At 37.5% G+C, this 15,970-nt stretch overlaps 1 protein-coding gene and 1 long non-coding RNA gene across 9 annotated transcripts in view; one reads left to right on the forward strand and one right to left on the reverse strand.

Annotated features, from left to right (window-relative positions):
• LOC117604538 (uncharacterized) overlaps window positions 1-15,970 on the forward strand; it is a 139,009-nt gene that overhangs the window by 53,593 nt on the left and 69,446 nt on the right. The window lies entirely within an intron of this gene.
• LOC117604536 (dipeptidase 1) overlaps window positions 1-15,970 on the reverse strand; it is a 131,048-nt gene that overhangs the window by 33,292 nt on the left and 81,786 nt on the right. For all 4 annotated transcript variants that reach the window (XM_034324720.2, XM_034324723.2, XM_034324722.2 and 1 more), the window contains 2 exons: window positions 8,863-9,143; window positions 8,529-8,685 (listed from right to left, as the gene is read on the reverse strand). In XM_034324720.2, coding sequence (XP_034180611.1) covers window positions 8,529-8,685; window positions 8,863-9,143 — 438 coding nt within the window. The remainder of the gene's footprint in view (window positions 1-8,528; window positions 8,686-8,862; window positions 9,144-15,970) is intronic.

Below are 15,970 nucleotides of genomic sequence, written 5' to 3' on the forward strand. Positions count from 1 at the left end.
GAGTGAAGGGTTAATAGCGACTATGTTACAGAAACTAGGTCACTACTGTCATCACTATAAATAATTATCTGGGAACATGGTTTCATTGATTCAGTTCTGCTTCTCACTATATCTCATGTTTCTTGAAGACACACGGACGGATAAGATGAAGCAACTAAGCTAATAATACTCCTTTCAATTACAGTTTAGGTATATCTATTTAGAGATTCAAACTCCCGTCCTTAGTTTGTTCTGCAGTGTCAGCATCATCAGGGAAGTTGATGGCTGTATTAACATTTTGATGTGACCTCGACTTCCGTTCTCTCGGGGTGCGATCTAGCGTCAATTTACAAGTACCCTTCACGAATAGGATAACGAAAATAATACTTGAAATTATCTGAATGGAATTGAAAATAGATAATAATTCTTCTTTGATAAAAAATAATGAAGAAGATATTATTACCTTTGTTACATCAATCTAATATCAAAATTCTAGGCACAGTATTCGAAGCACGCGTAATTACCAAGCTCCAATCAATAGTTTCTAATTACCAAATTTACACATAAACAGATTTGTGTGGGAATCAAAGGATCGCTATATACCGCTGCTTGCTGATGTTGCTAATGACTAAAGTTCCGTATATCGACGAACCTGACATCGTAATTAAATACAAGACAAGCATCATTTTGCAATATTAACAGAACATTTCATTGATCACTTATAAATGAAAAGAAAAATTACCCCCACTTTAAATTTTGTCAGATTTCAAAGCATCTCAAATTTTATTAATTAAAATCAAAATTACCCATTGTAACAGTGTGCTTATACCGGAAGTTGACTCCGTTCAATTTCATTTGACAACACGTATCCCTTCTAGTTTCGTTAATTCGACATTGAAAATGGAAAATAGAAGAAAGGTAAAATTTCATTGTACGAATGAGGAGAAAGGCAGCCGAAAGAGATGACACGTGTCGATATGTCAATCACTTTAGAGATCACTAGAACCCACCCTCCATAGCACACGCATCCCTTTTCGCCCCTCCCCTTCGAACAGGGGCGCCATCATCATACGGGCGCACACGTGTGTACATACATTCAATGGGGCAAAATTTCGATCGAACGTTTAAACTGTTTAATTATATATTCGATGCGACGATAAACTAGCGAAAATGTCGTTTACGAGCATCAGCCTGAATTAATGCCTGTCGCAGTTAATTACCGCGTTTACCAATCAACCGCATTTTTTTCTCCCACTCCTCATGATCATGTGGATGAACGATTAATGAGGGCGTTACCGTGGAAAATGTTACAGAAAATAAAATAATAAATTATATTAATTTAAATCTCCCTAAAAAATAATTCATCCCTTCGGTAATCAAATTAACGAACTCCAAAAATACGAACGAGGTTTAAAACGCGTCGCCTTCGATCATAAACCAAAGAAGAAAAAAAAAAAAATGGAAAACCCTCGAAAAAGTAGGGCACGGTTAATTGGACCTGCTAATGGTTAGTCCCTAACGAAGCCGAGGGGTTCCTCCGTTTTACAAGAGGAGGAAATCGAGGAAAACTACTGGCAGATGTCGATATGTCAATCATTGGCCGAGCTTACGGAGATGAAAAACGTTCCTTTCACACGTGCAACCCCTCCTGGCTCATGGTGGTAGGGGTGGCAAGGGTGAGATCGCTTGGTTTGTTATTACGAGAGGGTATAATCGTGATGCAGCATATGCAGCACTGGTTTAGGGGCATCCATTTATAGTAGGTGCATCATACTCTGCACCGTCATTATAATTAGGTCGTACTAGTCTACCCTGATGATGAAAGCAATCATTTCGAAAATGTAAAGGTATCTCTGATTCAACACTTGGACAGGGGAGCCTGGGTCAATCGCGACCCAAATTTACATAACAAATATTAAATATATCATTTTCGAACCAAAGTTTCATATACTGGAAGAATAATTTTTAAAGGAACAATGTAAAATTTAGAAAATGAAGATAATATAAAGCTCTCTCCATGGTCCGCCCTTTACGAATTTTTCTATAGTAAGCATTTCTCCAAGTATACCAGCCTAAAGTTAAATGTTAAAATTAGGGCTCTCTCTATGGTTCGTCGTCTGATGGAAAATTAATAAAAATTGTTATTTATTTATGTATTTTTATTTCTAAAACGATGATTTAATTTTTAAAGACACAGAATTAATTTGTGCAGCAAATAATTCAACAAACGGAAGATGTTTGTCTTGATCCAAGTAGAATAGGACAGTGATGGATATGATTTATTAAAATCGTCCATGTAACCGGCGTGAAAAATTTCAGACAGGTTTTTCTTTCCGCGGATGTTTTCACGGAAATTCGTGAAACTTTTTCAAGAACTTTCCAGACGGATCATTTGTAATTCAGAGACGCATCCATCTTGCATGCATTTGCAAACTTCTCGGCAGGTTGCGTTAGTTCATTTCAAGTGTTTGTTTTCTTCGACGTTAGTTCGGGATTCGCAAACATCCTTCGAGAAGGAAACTCGTAAAAAGAGGGCTCAGCCTTAGGGCTGGTTACTTTTTCCAACCTCCTCTATATCTGCGTTTCTTCTCGATCCACTCGCGTATGACCCCTTCCACGTGTAAACCGTTGTAAAACAGCATTTTCTACGCGAGATATTACGACTCGAGTTAAGAGATTAAGAGAGACAGAGAGAGAGAGAAATTTTAAATTCCATCTCTTAACTCTTTACCTTTTTATATCATAATTAAATATTCTCTGCTTGAAACTGGTATTAGACAAAAATCATCCTAGAATATTTCCTTTTAAAATTAATTAAACAATCAGCAGAAATATATCAAAATATTGCCTACGATATAAAATCAGATCGTACGAAGGAACATTACGTTTCACAAGATCTAGAAGAAACGTATCCGTTAAACAGCTACAGATGTTTTAAGTTGCCTCTTAAATACATCATATTATTCGAGGCAAGAAGAGTGCCCTCGACGGTCCGACGAAATTTCTCTTACCAACCGAACAGGAGGGCACTTTCCATTCTCTTCAGGATACGTTTGGGTAGCCGGCTCTACCCTTCGCAACCACTAATACATCTGCTCGCTTTCCTTCACATTTCCTCCCCTCGTCTCATTTTCCTTCCTCTCTACTTAACTCGAGTTTCACTGATAAATCGACGGGGCGTTTCCCGGCCAATGGGGTAGCTTTAAATTTCCTCGAAAAAAAAAAAAAAAAAAAAAGAGAAAGAGAGAAAGGACGAGGTAAGAGAAACCGGTTGCTCCAGAATCGAAGCATCGAACGAATAGAAATAATCTTTCGCGGCGTTTATTTTATTATCGGAAAAAATGTTTCACGTGAAAATAAAGAACATCTAACGAGGGTGAAACGAACAAGAGCAACTTGGTAAGGTGGATCTGTAATTCCGATTTCGTTCCGTTGGAGAACACTGGAAGGCTAGAGAGGGTAGGTTGTTCGTCGAGCTATCGTCGATTCGTAATTCGATTATCGGGACGCAATTCCGAGGGGAGGCGACTCCATTGTCATCGACGATAACTACCCTCTTCGGTGGAATTCAATTTTTTAGTTTCTTCGCGAAAGTGCAGTCTCGCGGCACGAATAAATATTAAAATTCGATAAGGCCGGTACACTCGAGCCCCTTGCTCGCTTCTTTTCTTTGCATATTGACTTTGACGTCTAACAAGCTAGGGTTACGTGACACTTGAAACTACTCGGGAAAGTGCACATCCCCTGTCGGTTCGTCGAACACCGACCGAGTATAATTTTAAATTTTATAATTTCAAATGTGTAAAACGATCTGCTTGGTGGCATATTTTGATTTAGCAATGCGTTAGAAAATATTAGAAATCATTAGAAAATTATTAGAAAATCATTAGAAGATATTAGAAAATCATTAGAAAGCGACGAAGGGTTAATTTTTTAAAAAATTGCACTAAATTCTAACAAAATAATACTGCTTTCAAACTTTCTGTGAATAATACACAATTCTACTCTAGTACGTGCACGAGAGTAATCAGCATAAAGAGTAATTTTCCCCCAACGGCTGTCAATGTGTCGAAGTTTCTTAACGGTATCCCCAAGGAATAGACTCACCTGTCGCGAAACCGTGCCATTTAATCTATGAGTTAATCTGAAACGTACATAAGTACCGGTCGAACCAGTCGTACATGTTGGCATGAAAGCAACAGAGAAAGCTGTATAGCTGAGAGGGACAGTGACAAATATATGGAGGAAGTTCGATAGCAAGAGCAAGAGGGAGAGAGAGAGAGAGAGAGAGAGGGGAAAGTGGAGGTTTAGCCATTGGTGGCAGCGTATTAGTGCAGCGATTGCCCGCAGCAGGTCTGGGCTAAGTGAATGGCTCTGCCGAGGGCTTTGCTGATTATGGTGTCGTCATTGATCCAGATCGAAATTGGCTTGCTTTTGTCATGGAACGCTCCCCGAGGACCATTAATATCCTCCACGGGCCTGGGCGGGAGGGAAACGGTCATTGCGAAAAGGGAAAGGGGTCGATGATCGCATATGTCTGAACGAATCTATTCCAGAAATTATCTAATTCATTTGAAATACTCTGTTTAAATTATTGCCAATTTACTGTATAAGGTAACAGATTTGTAAAGATTTATTTATTTTTATTACTTATGGAATAGGGATTGTTATTGAAGAAGTGATTTTGGTTGAGTGCAGTATTAGAAATCATTAGAATCCAGTAGAAATTATTAGAAGACCATTAGAAACCTTAGGGAATCGTTAGAAATTATTAGAAAACATTAGAAATTATTAAAAACCATTAGAAATGATTAGAAATCATGAGAAATAATTAGAACTCATTAATCCTAAAATAGTACACGATGTTACAGTTGAATAAAGACTTTTGCTAGGATCGATTCGAAACGAGTAAAAATCCAATTTGCATGAGTTCTGCGGTAGAAGAAAGCGTCGTAAAGAAGAATGAAGAGGAGGGGGAAAAAAAAGATGTGATTACAATGGTGAATCCATGGAGTCTGTGCATTCAATTCGTCGGACTGAATTGGCTTTCCGAGGGAGTTTGTGCAAGATATACTGGTTCGATAATGTACGTCGACGGACTTCATAATTAGGGGAGAAGTCAATTATATGGAAATGCGCCGCTTTCCTTTGTCGAACGCATTCGAAATTCTTGCACGTTCTTCTTGTATACGAGCATCGCGTGTTCGTCCCTTCGAAAACTACCATCCTGTGCCCGAGTCTACGAATTGTAAATCAAAGCAGCTTTACAATTACCATTTGAATCAGCAACGTTGTACAGTACCGAGTATAGTAGGCGTCCTTTGGTACTGTACACATCACGTGTTATAGCCATCTCTTTACAGGCACTTGAATCGGTAATTAATTATTCAATATTTTTGGACCCTTATAACGTTCGTTTGTGACAAATGTTTAATTAATTCAAGCAGGACAATGAAAATTGTTTCTGCGACAGGCGTGGATATCATTAATTTATGTAATCAATTTTAATTATAATGGTCGTTAAATTGAATTAAGTTGAACAGCATACGATCATTTGTAATATTATTTAATTGGCTGTAATTATAATACGAATGAACACGTTGAAAATTGACTTTTAGAGGAGAATGGAAAACGAGAAATATGAAAACAGTTTCTGGAATCAAGGGCAATTTGTCAAAGTTTTCTAACAATTAATTATTAATTGAAATAATGAATTACTAATGAGAGCTTCATTGGATCCGTTGAACAAAATGAAATGGTAAACAATTAACTCTCGAATGGCGGACCATGGAGAGAGGCTCCTCTGTTCAAGGGTTAAACACCCTGAAGCACGATATTTTCATTCCCCTAACAGCTTCATTTTCAAAGAGTTAATTACAAATACGTCCGTCGAGGGACACTAGAAAAGAGTCATTTGGAATAATCGACGTGCAGCTCGAGTACAAAAGCTTATCTCTGATAACGTTATCGCGAATGTCACTGCGAAACGTCAAAGATACCGTTTCCAATCTGCGAGCAACGATCCTCCAAGTGGAAAACACATGACGGTAACTGGAAAAGTCAGTTCGAAACGAGCCACTTGGGCGACAGACAGACCTTGTATCCAGGTCTATTGACTAATTGAAGATCTCAAAAGAGATATTAGCTGGCTATCTCTCGAATCAGATTAAAAGTCGTCTCGTTACGCGAGATCAAAGGGATCCATTTTTCTGCTGGTCGAGTAAAAATACTCGGTCCGAGCTTTGCACGCTGCGTTACGATAGTGTGTAACACCTTTTATACATTTTCTGATAATTTATTGCTTTAAAAAAATTTCTGAAAATTGTCTCTTTTAAGTCACTCTAGGGAGACCTCCTCTCACCACGGGTAGTTCTATCTTGTTTTCGTTTTATTTCGCTCTCTGGCCATCTCTATCTTGTACGTTCGAACCCCTATCAATATCTGTCGATTGCCAATATCTTGCCAAGATATGGCAAGAACCGGAACAGGATCAGATAAGAGTTAGTGCTCACTTGTTGACCCGTTTCAACGATCGTAATTTATAGAGATGTGTTTGGGGCTTGCTGACAGATCTGGGCTTGCTATTAAATATTCAACGAGAGATTGATTGCGAGAAACATTTCAGTTATTAATTTTTTTTTTATGCCACTCGGTTATTGATTGAGACTGGAGCTACACATTTTTTCATTATGGAGTAGGTACTAAAATAACGTTAATTTCATTCAAATGTAAAATGTTTATATGCAGGGAATTATCTGTACGGGAATTTTTCCGTATCGTTTACGCGAATAGCCTGACTTAAAATATATGCAGAAACGTTACCCAGTTAATTTTGGTTTTCCCGAGTAGAATTAACAACGTAAAGCAATGGTGAGCGAACCACATGTTTGATTAAACGTTACTCGTCATTTCATTAAATAGAAACAATATAATTGTCAATTTAGCTCTGTTTTCCATGATAATAAATTTCGCTCTGATTTAACGAAATTTAGACAACAAGAACCGAACATTCCGTTCACTTTTGTAAATCGCATTTCATTTTTGTCGAATTAATTCCAGGCGAAATACGATCAGACGCGTGAAATTAATTAAAGTGTCGAGAATATTTATTGGAAACGCGTCGATGAACGCTTAATTAAACGGTGAAGAATTAATGAAATTCGTTTCACTCAAATTGTTGCTAATTATTAGATCAAGGATGTTTGTTTATAGGCTAACGTATGCAATTGTTGACGCTTTCCTCCCCAAAATAAGAAATATAATATAATACGTTTCGTTACCTTCGGACGGCGGACCATGAAGAGAGCCTCGATTCTAATTTAATTTTGAACTTTATATTATTTTAATTTTTTAAATTTTATATTGTCCATTTAAAAAATAATTTTCTAATAAATTTACAGAATATAAGAATATAAATTGTCATAAAGATTTATTACCTTAATTAGCCAATTACAACTTTAAACCCAAATATGGTCGCGGTTTGGAAAGCAGCACCTGGTCCTCGTTTCATACTAGACCACAAAACGGAACTCTCGGCTTCAGTAATTATTGTTCTCGGGTGTTAGCCGACATTTCTGATGGCGTTTGAATTTCGCCATCGTCGACGATATTGAGGCAAGATTGATATTGGCAAGATTGGTTTACCGTTTAACGCCGGCAAAGCCGAGAACTTTCGATTGAAACTATCGAGCCAGGCACCGAAGGAACGTATCGGTAAATCCCAGGCAAGTTTATGCCTAAACCCTCGGGGAGTAATCGAAGAGCGGTCAATTAAATTCAAAGGGAACCTGTCGAATCGAGGGAAACAGAAACTGTTTGGAAACAATAGCAGTCTAGAAATCGGGGGACCTTCGACACAAATCGAATGTATAATTACTCGACTGTAGATGAAATATAAAAAAAGAAATAGATTAGTTATTGGAATATTTCTATATAATTAAATCAAAATTACAAAGGTTTATTAAATTTAAGATCTAACCAATTTGTGTTAAAAATTTTTCAAAAACATTCTTATAGTAATATTCCTCAGACTGTAAGCTTTAAATTGATATATTACAAGTACCATTTTGAGACACTTTTGTGTCATCAAATCATACTAGAATTTACATGAAGTACAAGGTGCACTATATTTAAGTTTCATTCATTTCATGATAAGAATTTTGAAAAATCGTTTATACAGAAATATTCCTCAGACTTTAAGCTTTAAATTGATATATTACAAGTATCATTTTGCGATACTTTTATGTCATGAAATCATCTAACACTTTTTGGATACTTGATGTACTTAGAACAATGACATTGTTCGTTGCGATCCACAACCAATCATCCAATACCAAGAATATCGACAAAACGTTAATATAGTAATTTTTAAGAAGCTTTAAGCTTTAAATTGATGCATCATAAGTGCTATTTGAAATCATATTAGAATTTCTATGCTTAAAAATCTACCATTTCCTAATCACCATTAATTCGTAATAGAGATGTTGAACACCGTAATACTACGTAACTGTAAAAAAAGTATTAATCTAGTAATACCAGTTTAAGCTCACCTGTGCACCGACGAGACCAGCACGTAATCTAGGAATGTCTGTGTGACTCCAGTCTGATCTAGCCCAGGGATCAACTCTGCCGAGATCGCTGCTCAGATTCACCTCGCCGAGTTGATTGTGTACGAACTTTCTGACGTTCCAGGGCAAATCGTTGTGCCTGTGGAACAAACGCGCGGATAACGCTTCGCTGAGAGAGCATTCAGTTGAAAATTCTCGTTGCCGGTGAATTAAATTGCTATATCCGTCTCTTGAACGATTAACTTTCGTTAGATACGACGTAGGATTATTCTAAACAATTTTAAGAAACTTTATTCAAAGTTGTACGATAATTTACCCATCGATCAGAGGCACTTCAGTGAGGATCCTCCTGATCACGTCCAGCCTCTGCTGATGCGTGACAGGCGCGGATTGTAGAAGCAATGGTAGACAAAGCCCTCCGAGAAGCAGAGCCGCGACTAGGAGTAAAATTGGCGCCAATACACGGCATCTTCTACGAGGACTCTCTTCTCTGCGATCCTTGCTACTTCCGCTGCTTGGCGAGTCCTCGCATGGCGGTGGTAGTCGCACTGTGCCGTTGCACGGTGCCACGTCTGGCAGTTCTGTTAGGCACGTCGTCTGAAAATAAATAATATCTAACATTATTACTGTTCAGAAATTCCTATAATATAGACCTTCTTTAAAAAATTCATTTTTATTTACCCTATGTGATTTTACTAGTAAAGTAGACTCCTAATATATAGCCACGTGAGCGGTAATTTAAGAAGAGTCTAAATTTTTAGTTTTGTGTTAGAGAAATTATTACTATTCGTTGGTTGAAAAAATTATTGCATCAATGCTGATTTAGTTTCTATGTAGAGCTAGGTATGCAGTAGACTCTTGTTATAGAGCCACGTGAGAGGTAATATAACAAGAGCCTTGATTTCTAATTTTGTAATAGAGAAATTACTACCTACTAAATAAAATTATTATACGTTAGAACTAATTTAGTTTCTATGTAGAGCTAGGTATAAAGTAGACTCTTGTTATATAACCATGTGAGCGGCAATATTACAAGAGTATCTACATCAACATAGAAAATAAATTAACACTCTGTATAATTTTTCATATGAAACAAAAAACAACTTTTTACGTAGAGCTATGTACACAATAGACTCTAGTTATATTACCGTTCATGTGGCCTTATAACAAGAGCCTACTGTACATCTAGCTCAACGCAGAAAATAAATTAACACTGAAATATAATTTTTCATCCGAACCAAAGAATAGTAATAATTTCTCCAACACAAAACCACAAAACTAAAATTCACCCTTTTCTAAAATTCATCCCCCGTCATAAAGAAAATCACCCCGTTCGAAATATAAACCTCAAGCGTTCGATACCAGGGTACATTCGTCTCTTTTTCGAAACGAGCCGGCCTCTCGTCATAAACAGAAAACTAGATCGTTCGCAGGTTGCTGCAAAGAGGAAAAGAACCCTCCTCGCTTCGTGCCGATAAAAGTTTCGCCGATGGTGTACGAGTGTGTTAGTGGATGGCGGTGGGATTTGGAGACACGCGTGGAAAACCGGTCTCGGTGTTACTCTACTTTATGGGAGTTAGGATAAGTGCGAAGAAAAGTTCTACGGTGTCTGCAATGCGTCCCGGGTTACGTTCCGCGCGATATCTCTTTCGCTGCGTGAAGAGTGTTGCTCTGTTTCCCATATATATTTTCACGACCCCCTGGTTATTCCTCTGCAATAATCTACTTTCCAAGAGATGCTTAAGCGCTCGTTAACACCACGTTGAAAACCTTTGAACCCTTTTCGAAGCGAAAGGGTTGAGCACTTGTGCGATGTCAACGCGACCCTTGTGAATAAAAAGAAAAATATTACACTTTTAGCTTTAAATGATTTACAAAATTTTTTTGTCTTAATTGGAGTTTCGTTGCAACACAGTTTCTGGCTCGGCAATTTTCGCTACGTCACTGCGTGGCAATATATCTCGGGGCAAGATGAACGGACCATCGAGTTATACGCACAAATTGTACACCCTTTCGCCGCATAGGTAATTCTGTCGGTAACTCCGCCAGTTTAGGGCAGCATTGTGCAGGCTGGAAAGCAAGGATATCCTGGTTTCATTCGGATTCCTCTCGTTCCGTAGTTGTCAGGCTTCTTCCGCGTACACGTACTATTATACACACATAGGTAGCCATCGTTGGAAACTTCGAGTCCCTGTGCAACCGCATTATTGTGCACCATAAATACGGGAAACTCGAGCTACACGTCAGCCAGATAAAAGTTTCGAGTCGATGCCACGAGTGGTAGATTCTTTCAACCCTCATCCGCTATCCGTAATGCGAAAACATTGGGGTTGATTGCGAATTTTTTAAGGCATTCCACTGTTTACCGACGTGTGCTTCGAACAATTGTCTGATTCCTATGGTAATCAAGGGTTGGGTTTGATTAAGACAGAATTTATGTTTTCAGGGGGTGCATTTTATTTTGAAGAGGAATATTATTCTGAGGTGTAGCAATTGTTGCTGAATTACTTTTAGATTTTCTGTAGGAAGAGGATTTTATTTTATATAGGGCTATCGTTAACCCTCGGATGGCGGACCACGGAGAGAGCCATGATTGATTCAAGCTTCGCTGTTTAAGGGTTAAAAAATTACAGAAATACTTCTTCTTTAGAATAGAGATCATCGTCCTTAATCGAAACAAAGAACATCAAATTAATTGGACGTTTTTAACAAAGATTACAATTTTTAATTGCCTCAAATTTGTACATAAATTTTTCACGGAACACCGGCTAATAGGGTAAATTAGATTCATTTAATTGGAACGTAAGCAGCTTTGTGCTTGTTCGTATCAAGTTTCAAGCGGTCTTTAATTAATCGACCTTATTCGCAATTGAATTGAAATTTTAATTAAAATAGATTCATACCACAGCGAGATTCGCGAAAAACCAATAACAAGAAATTTCCTTGAATATCATTGTTATTAGCGTTACACGATCTTGTCGACCTCTCTAATAAACAATTGTTTCAGTTGCAAATAATGCAACTAATAACCTTCTGCTTGTATGAATTTCTAGTTCGTGGAGCATGTTAATTGTTTTCCTTGTAATAATGCAAGGTATACGAATATTTTGGGTTGTTCTCGTTCATAATAATTGAGATCAAATTCAAAGGGAAATTCTGAGTTTCATTATTAATTTAATTACAAGATGATTACTATTCATTTTTACAAGAAAATATATGAAAATTATTTTTCAGAAAAAACAGCAAAAAGGCTAGGCACTCTTAGTTTTGGTCAAATTATTAATTAATATTTAATATAGACTATAAATTTTACCAAAAATATCATAGAAATATCAGTAGAGAATTTTTGAACAGCACAAAATAAATGCAAATATAGTTTTAACCGGACTTAAGTAGTGCACTCCGTAAATGGAACGACAGGTCTGACCCATAACGAATTGTTCTACTGAATATTCAGTAATACCGTGTTTTTCTTTGAAATTCACTCCCTCGTTTAGTTTTCGTAAATCTGTTTTTATACATAAGTCTGTTCCTTCCTGAATGTTTAATATCTCATCTTTTTTTATCCCTCATATATAAATAATTTTATTAATAAATACAAATTGCATTCAAATCGGTGCATATGCAACAAACTGCATTCCTGTAATCGCATTTTATTTTATTCTTCTTTTATTAAATAAAATAAAAAATCATTTCTCAAATTTGATTTCCAGTTACTCTATTAACGAGTTGAAAATTCTCATCACATAATCCTGAGAAATATTTTTTATCGGCGTCTAATTAGAAGTTCCAAGCAGACGATTATTTTTCGAACAACTAGAAAGGTGCATTATACTTAGATTTGCAGAGATAATGCTCTCATTTCGAAATCCTTCGAAGCTGCGAAACTGTCGTTCGACTTTCGAACTTTCAAACGTTTTCGGTGGCACAGCCTTCCCTTCATCCCTTCGTCACTTATCCTTCTCACCATTTTCTCTCGCCGTTGCTCCGTTACTACTTCCTCTTCCTCGTTACTGGCACATCGCCACGCGTTAACGAGGGAACAAGATGAAACTTCGTCGACGGATATTCCTCAGCTACGGGACTCTATCCCTTGGAGGGAACGAGAATATTCACCACTGGTCTCGCATCACATACACCCTCGATCACGTTCTCCTAGTTTTAACATGTTTTTTTACGAAAAAACCTTCCAGGTATCGCCATCGAATCGATCGAATAATCATTAAAAGCAATTTAAAATATTGCTATTTTGATTCTTGATAGAGCTATTAAACCGCACTGCGTGGAACAGCAATTAATGCTTTTTATACAACGAAATCAATGAACATCTGAAAGGTATAGAAACTTTCTGACGGCTGTCACCAGGAAAACGAAGCAAAGTTGTAATTGTGCGAGCAATTAACGTGCAGCAATTATTTTGCTCGGTTGCTTGGATAGATGTTGACACACTTTGTGAAAAAGGGGAAAATTTCAATGGATAAATCGAAGCTTCGGAAAATTTGCTGTCAAATGAGATCTTGAATCTTTCCGATCAATTTATAAAGCGAGGACTTGAATTCTAAATATTTTTTAATATCTTGAGCTTTGCTTTTGTATTATAATGCTAAGATTGATATTGCATCAAATAAAAATAATTCTGTGTGGAATCTATTGATTCCCAAATATCTTTTAATATTTTAAGCTTTGCTTTTGTATTATAATTCCAAGAATGATATTGCATCAAATAAAAATAATTCTGTGTGGAATCTATTGATTTTCAAATATTTTTTAATAATTTAATTTTATAATTTCTCAAGCTTTGCTTTTGTATTATAATTCTAAGATTGATATTGCATGAAATAAAAATAATTCTGTGTAGAATCTATTGATTTTCAAATATTTTTTAATAATTTAAATTTATCATTTCTCAAGCTTTGCTTTTGTATTATAATTCTAAGATTGATATTGCATGAAATAAAAATAATTCTGTGTAGAATCTATTAATTTTCAAATATCTTTTAACACTTTAAATTTATGACTTCTGCCTTTTCCTTTTCTTCTTGATTCTCTGAAACCATTCAACCTCCTCAAGTTTCACTGTTCTCCTAATAGAAGATTAGTCAATTAGAGACCTTATTCTAGCTCTGGAATGGACTTTTACGAAGTCGTTTCTCACAATTGTTCGGACCAAGTGTCGTTACGAGCACATTGTCCAATTGCAAAATCGATTTCCAACGTAATTCAGCATCGTACCGTCGCGTTTCGTTTACAAGCTCGTTCGTCGCCTTCGACCGTCGACGTCTGTTCCAATAATTAAGGAACGGTCGTCGACGGCCTCGTAAATGGTTATTAAGGGCCGCGTGTTACGGTCGTTATGGAGTTTCCGCGAAGGTGGGCTCTGTTCATTAATTAAAAATTCTTTCAAACTAGTTCCTACCGAGGGGGGTGTGGGAGGGCTGCGATACTCGCGGGACGTCTCGTGAACCGTGTCATAAAAAAGGAAAGAAGGGCGAACACACAAAGTGACTTTTTGCAACGGGGAAAACTTGACGGCCAACGAACTTTCCTCTTCGCCTGATTTTTTACGAGTTTCTTAATTTTCCAAGCGAAAATTGCGCGGCCGAGAGAATTTTACGCGGTTCAGAGAGCGACTTTAATTTAATTAATCCTTCGCGCTAAATTAGTATTCTGTTTTGAAATCTCGTTAACCACGTGTTCTGTGATTCCTCTTACGACTGGATAATCCGCGCGAAATTACGTTGCTTTGCTTTTTATGAAACGCTTCAAGCGAAATGGAAAGCCTCTAGCACCGTGGGGAATGAATGAAACAGCGATAACTTATCAGGGATGGACGCTTGAAACCGTGATTGTTATCGTTCGATTTAAATATCAAAAAGAAGGAGTTAAGGAGGAAGCAACAACGTACGAATGGGGATGGAAATGCGCATCAAACAGCATCAGGACGTATTCAAACGATTAAAGACGGAAGTAGGTGCAGCTGACGGATCAAAGAGGAAACCCTCTGCGAGGTTTAACAGATTCGCATGGTTCTTAGTTCCATTAACTGGCAGCCACCTTCCACCTGGCCCTCTTTCCTTTGTGCGAATAGCAGACACTCGAATAAGGTCGTCTCTCATATCCCGGCATCCAAGACCCAAGACTTTAATCTTTGCTCTACTTTCCATAATATTGCCTTCCCGGAAGGACAACAGAGCACTCTTCCAGAAATTCGATGAAATTCATGGATTTGCAACTTCAACGAGATACTGCAGGGTATCCACTTAGCGAACTAAGAATTTGATTAGTAACACGATTCCTTGGAATTATTTTCCAAATATTTTTCAAAGGCTCCTAATTTTATGTAATCAAACTGCTAGGAAAATAAAAGGAAAAGGAGAAAGTAAATTTTGAAGATTTTAAATTCGATTACGTTAAAAAGAAAATTTCTCCATCCCTCAAAGTGGCATCGTTCTCCAAGATACTTCGACGACCATAATTCATGGCGGTGGCCTATTCGTCGCCTTAAGCCAGGGCTAGTCATCCGGGAACCTTTTCACCTTCCAACAATTTCGCACACGCTCTTACCGCGATCGTTCGAGGCGTGTACGAAAAGCGGGGTTGGGGGGAGGGGGGAGGGGACAGAAAGGAGGCGAAAGGCAGCGAAGTCAGTCGGAGGCCGAGCTGGCATTGTCAAGTTTTCGTATAAATTACCCCTCAACGTAAATTCAAAAGCCGCCGTCGGCGTACAAAGCCAGCCTTAAGGGGGTGGTTGAGACGGCGAGTCGTTGAGAAGGGAGCATGGTAGGGGTAGTTCGAAGTCTCCCCTCTTTCTCCATCTTTCCTCCTCTTTATCTCGGCCTGTCTAGTCGTTCTCTTAATTCTGTGGCGATTAACGATCCACGCCAGCGAGAAATTAGTCCTGCTTGTTCTCATCTATCCCAACCCCCCGTTTTCACCCTCTACAGGAAGGAGATCTTTCTGCTTCCTCGTAAGCGTCATCGCTTCCTAAACATCTTACTTTTAGTTGTTAATTGGTTCACCGGTTGGAAGTTTTCGATTTAGAAGGAAATGTGGTGTGGAAAATGAGGTTGTTTATTGCTTTCTTCGGATTCTAATTAAGAATAGTGAAATTAAGAAAGTAAATAATTTCAATTTGTTTCCCTGATTTATATATTCTGTTTTTTGACTTGTGATTTTATGAGTGATATAATTAAATGAATAATTAAAATTTTTAATTATTTCTTTATTTTTTCTAAATTAATTTTTTATGCTCTAATTATTAATTAGATTCCAAAAATAAGTCCCGTTTTTGTGAAATCAATCCACTATTTCCATTTTTCATCGACGTCTGACTATCCGTTTACCTATTCTACTTACTTTGCCGCTTTCAGTAGAATAACCTTGCATTTCTCCGACACGTTTATTTCTTAATATTCCCGAATTAA

The sequence above is a fragment of the Osmia lignaria genome, chromosome 7, assembly GCF_051020975.1.
Source record: "Osmia lignaria lignaria isolate PbOS001 chromosome 7, iyOsmLign1, whole genome shotgun sequence".
NCBI lineage: Eukaryota > Metazoa > Arthropoda > Insecta > Hymenoptera > Megachilidae > Osmia > Osmia lignaria.